Here is a 3,953-nt window from a genome sequence, read left to right as displayed (position 1 = left end):
GCAATTCCTGAAAAAAAGTGAAAGACAAGAAATGAATAGCATCCAATCTGGTCCAGTCAAATTATGTGATCATGAGACTGTACAGAACATGAATGTAATTGAGAGTTTAACACATCTGATTTTGCACACTCAACCAAATATTAATGCATTAAATGTTTATCACTTTGAAGTATCTTCCTAAAGAGTTCCCATGGAACAAATATTTCTTCTGAGCCATATAACTCAACTTCAGTGTTGAGACCTGAGTGAGATGTGAGCAGCAACCACTCTGCTGCAGTGCATGGAGCTATCGGTGTCGCTGTGGGACATACGTGGTCACTCCTGCAGCTGCCAGCAGCATTTCTGTGGTGTGGAAATTTTTGTAAACTGCATTTGCAGTTAGGTATTACGGATAGAACATGCATCATGTTATACCAGAACAGTTATACTCAATGAATTCAAAAGACCCCGCAACAGAAGACCCTATTCAAACCTTACAGATCCTTCTGCCTCTTTATGTATTTTTCATAAGCTGCAATACGTAAGAAAGAATAAGCATAAAGTGTCAGAGAAGAGTGATTACAAAGAAAAAGGAAGTGAAGGAGAAGAAAAAAGAGGATTAGAGCAGTGAGTTTACAAAAAATACTTATGTAAAGGGGTAGGAAAAGCAGAAGGAATACTATTTTGTTTACTAAGTCACACATAAACATCAAATGCCAGACAGACAACTTCTAGTCTTGAATTTGTCAGACTGAGCAGATGACTTTGGGCAATGCTCTTAATTCCCTTTTGTATTTATTCCGTCTTTAACACAGAGGGTGAAGAAAGCCTCGCAAGCTCTTTAAAAGGAAAGTATTTCTAGAAACAAAGGTAAATAAAAAAAGACAAATTAAGTACTAAGATTTATATATTTATTTTTGTCGATTGCTATGCTATGTGGAGTGATGGCTCACACTTATGTGCTCCTAGTCCTAAACTGGAGAAAGGAAATAGCTTTAAACAAAGAACAATGTAACATCTTTTACCAGTGTAATAACATATTTTCCTGTGAGAGCAAATGATATTTCTATTAGTTCAAATAAGGAACACTGAGATATTCCTAGTTATGACAGCTTCTGATAAGAAACAAACAGTGTAATCTTGTTAATTGAGAGATGAATGCACTGCCTGAAAAATCCATGTCAGATCTGTAGATCTAGGATTATTTTGATTTATGTCACTTATCCTCAGCCAAAATCAGCTCTCCACCATAACTAAGCATGTGCAAGCATGGAGTAAGAAACAATTCTGTTTGATCAGTGCAGACAGTAAAACAGATGTCATGGAGACAAAAGTATGAAATTTGTTCCTGGTCGCAGAGGCTATCACCGATAGGAATTAGAGCACAGGTCTCTGTAAGAGACCTTTCAAACCAAAGCCTTCAGGGAGTGGGAGGAACAGGGAAATAAATCTAGTATCTCCACCCTTTGTCAAGCAAGGAGCAATCCATTAAGTGAGGTGGCATGTCCCTGCCTGTCATGTATTTGGGTGTGGGGACATTCTAAAACATCTCTCCCTACTTCCCAGAAAGTCTGTAGTCAGATTGTATACTGTCTCTGTGGTCCCCAGCGCGTTTACTACACTGCTTGAGTTTTTATGTGAGGCCTTCTGGTATCGTATAAGTGCATGCAAAAGAGCAGTGGATTTACTTGTATTTGAAGAACAATAGAGAAAACATCAGAGAATTGTTCAGGTATTCATTGATAAAACACTATAGTTAATCAATATAAAAATGTAACAGAAGCATTTCATTAATTCCTTTTCCAAGCATACATTGGTATGTAGTCTACATCATTCCAGACCTGCCTGAGGAAGAATAATGCAGCCTTCTCCCCGAGATGGGTGGGAGTGTGAAAGGACAATGCAGTATTTTAAAATCTAGAAAAAGCAGCTGTGGCTTCTTTCTATTCTACATGCAGTATCTGTTCAGACAAAAAGCTAGGCACATTTTGAGTGAACTGAAAAAGAGAACCAAAACAACGTCCCTCTATATATTTGAATTTCTACAATTCAGATCTTGCTGGGTTTTTTACTTTTATTTTCTTCTGTGAAGCTTAATAAATAATGAATGACAAAATGTGCTCCTAAATTCATCTAAGTCTGTGTCTCATTAACATGTAAAACAATTTTTCTACCTTTTCCTCAGATGAGAAAGATATTCAAAATATGCTCATTTTGCGTAGAATGCACTTCCCTTTTTTACAGGAAATGCCAGCAACTCAAACTTGCCAGTCCTTAGTCTGAAGCCATGAAGAATCAGAGTCCCATTTCCTGACTGCATTTAAAGGTTGTGATACTAGAGTAGAATTAAGGGTCCTCTGGAAAAAATTGTCCGATTTATTCTTTGTAAGTTCAAAATGAGATAGTGGCCTATTTTTAGAGAAATACATGATACTCGTCACTGAACAAACTCCAGTTTCACGATACTGTTTGAAAGAAACATGGCTTGAAAAGGCAACCTTCTTTCACCAAATTATGTATGAGTAGAGCCAGGAATGACCTCTTGAATTTACCTAGGTTGACCCTCTGTATTTTCCTCTGGTCTTTCCAACAACATTGCCAGTAATACCATATCTTTTCCGTTCTTGGAGGTCTGTAGTAATGGTATCTTAAGGACATTCATTAAAAAAATCTGTGATGCTGGCCAATTACTCTTATCAGAAATATTAGTTCAAACTTTTCTTTCTTTAGCTTGGATCTTTCCTGTGAGACTCTACAAGACAGTGAACACTTCTGCTCTTAAACAGTTTAAGTCTAAATTTATATACAGCCAACATCATTTACCTCCAAGACCGATCTTTTTGTGACTGATAAATCTGGCTTTACTGTGTTTATCAGGAGATTTCTCTTGTTCCATGAAAGAGATTTAATATTGGAACTGTAAAGTATGCCCCATGGCTTTATGTCAAGTTATTGCTGACGTGTCCATTCTACCAACTATAATTAAAAAAAATCTTTCTAACCTTTCATTAAACTCTTATAAAAGAGAGGAAAATAATTAAATAGTTTGAAAGAAAAATGTGAGCCTTATTTAAACCATCTCTTATATTCTTTTTTCCTCCAGCTGTATATAATTTATTTTGTTACAGAAAATTTCTGCTTGACAGTCTTTTAAAATTGCATTAATAATGTATTATATTTTCCTTCTGGAGAATAAAAAGGAGGGAAATTTCATCTTGAACTCTTTTTCCTGAGTCCAGTGCTCCCTCCTTTAAAAAGAATATAAACTGACAGAAAGAAGAAACAGAGAATAATAAATACGATTCTGCCTTTTGATCTCTCTTGCTTGCAATTTTACTGCTGGGACATTACACCTCCAGCACATGGTCTTATAAACAACTCCAAACCTGTAAATTATTTACAAGCTTCATGCTGTCTAAGCTGTTTTTTCTTCAATATCCCTAAGAATACTGCAGTAAGTGGGTTCTTCTTTCCCACCTAATCAACACCCTTTTTAGACAAAAGACAAACCCCAAAAGACAAAAAAGGAGAAATAGTGAAATGTAGGAAAGAGAATGGAGAAACAAACTGAAAGCTCAGAAATTTGTCTGCATAACAAACAATGTTGTATGATGGATAAAGCTGTATTAAGAGCTTTGGCAATTTTAAACATATTTATATGCTTTGCATGACAGGTTCTCCATCCCATGCTTTATCTGCTGTCAGTTTTCATTTTGCTTTATTTGGATCTATGTTTATGTCCATTGATTTCATTATTTCTAGCTGATAATATTTTCTCTTTGTGCATGGACTTCTGACCAAAAATTTAAATGTTCCATAAACACAAAATTTGATGGAAGAACACATTTGTAATTTTGAAATAGCATGCAGATACTCTAAAGCTAATTCTACCAAAAATCCCACAAGCTAAACTCACAGTGGCTTTTCATAGTTGTCGTGGTTCAAGTAAGGTACGACACGCTGAAACTCTGAGA

At 35.8% G+C, this 3,953-nt stretch overlaps 1 protein-coding gene across 1 annotated transcript in view; it reads right to left on the bottom strand.

Moving 5' to 3' along the window:
- Positions 1-3,365, bottom strand: part of KCNIP4 (Kv channel interacting protein 4) — a gene marked incomplete at its 5' end in the record, with an annotated part of 18,961 nt that extends 15,596 nt beyond the window's left edge. The window contains one exon of the mRNA XM_010023541.1: positions 3,318-3,365. Within this exon, the coding sequence (XP_010021843.1) occupies positions 3,318-3,365 (48 nt within the window). The remainder of the gene's footprint in view (positions 1-3,317) is intronic.
- Positions 3,366-3,953: the final 588 nt, after the last annotated feature.

Source organism: Nestor notabilis, unplaced genomic scaffold (genome assembly GCF_000696875.1).
Source record: "Nestor notabilis isolate BGI_N333 unplaced genomic scaffold, ASM69687v1 scaffold10101, whole genome shotgun sequence".
Classification (NCBI taxonomy): domain Eukaryota; kingdom Metazoa; phylum Chordata; class Aves; order Psittaciformes; family Psittacidae; genus Nestor; species Nestor notabilis.
The sequence above is the reverse complement of the archived record's forward strand: the minus strand, read 5'-3'. Positions and strand labels throughout refer to the sequence as shown.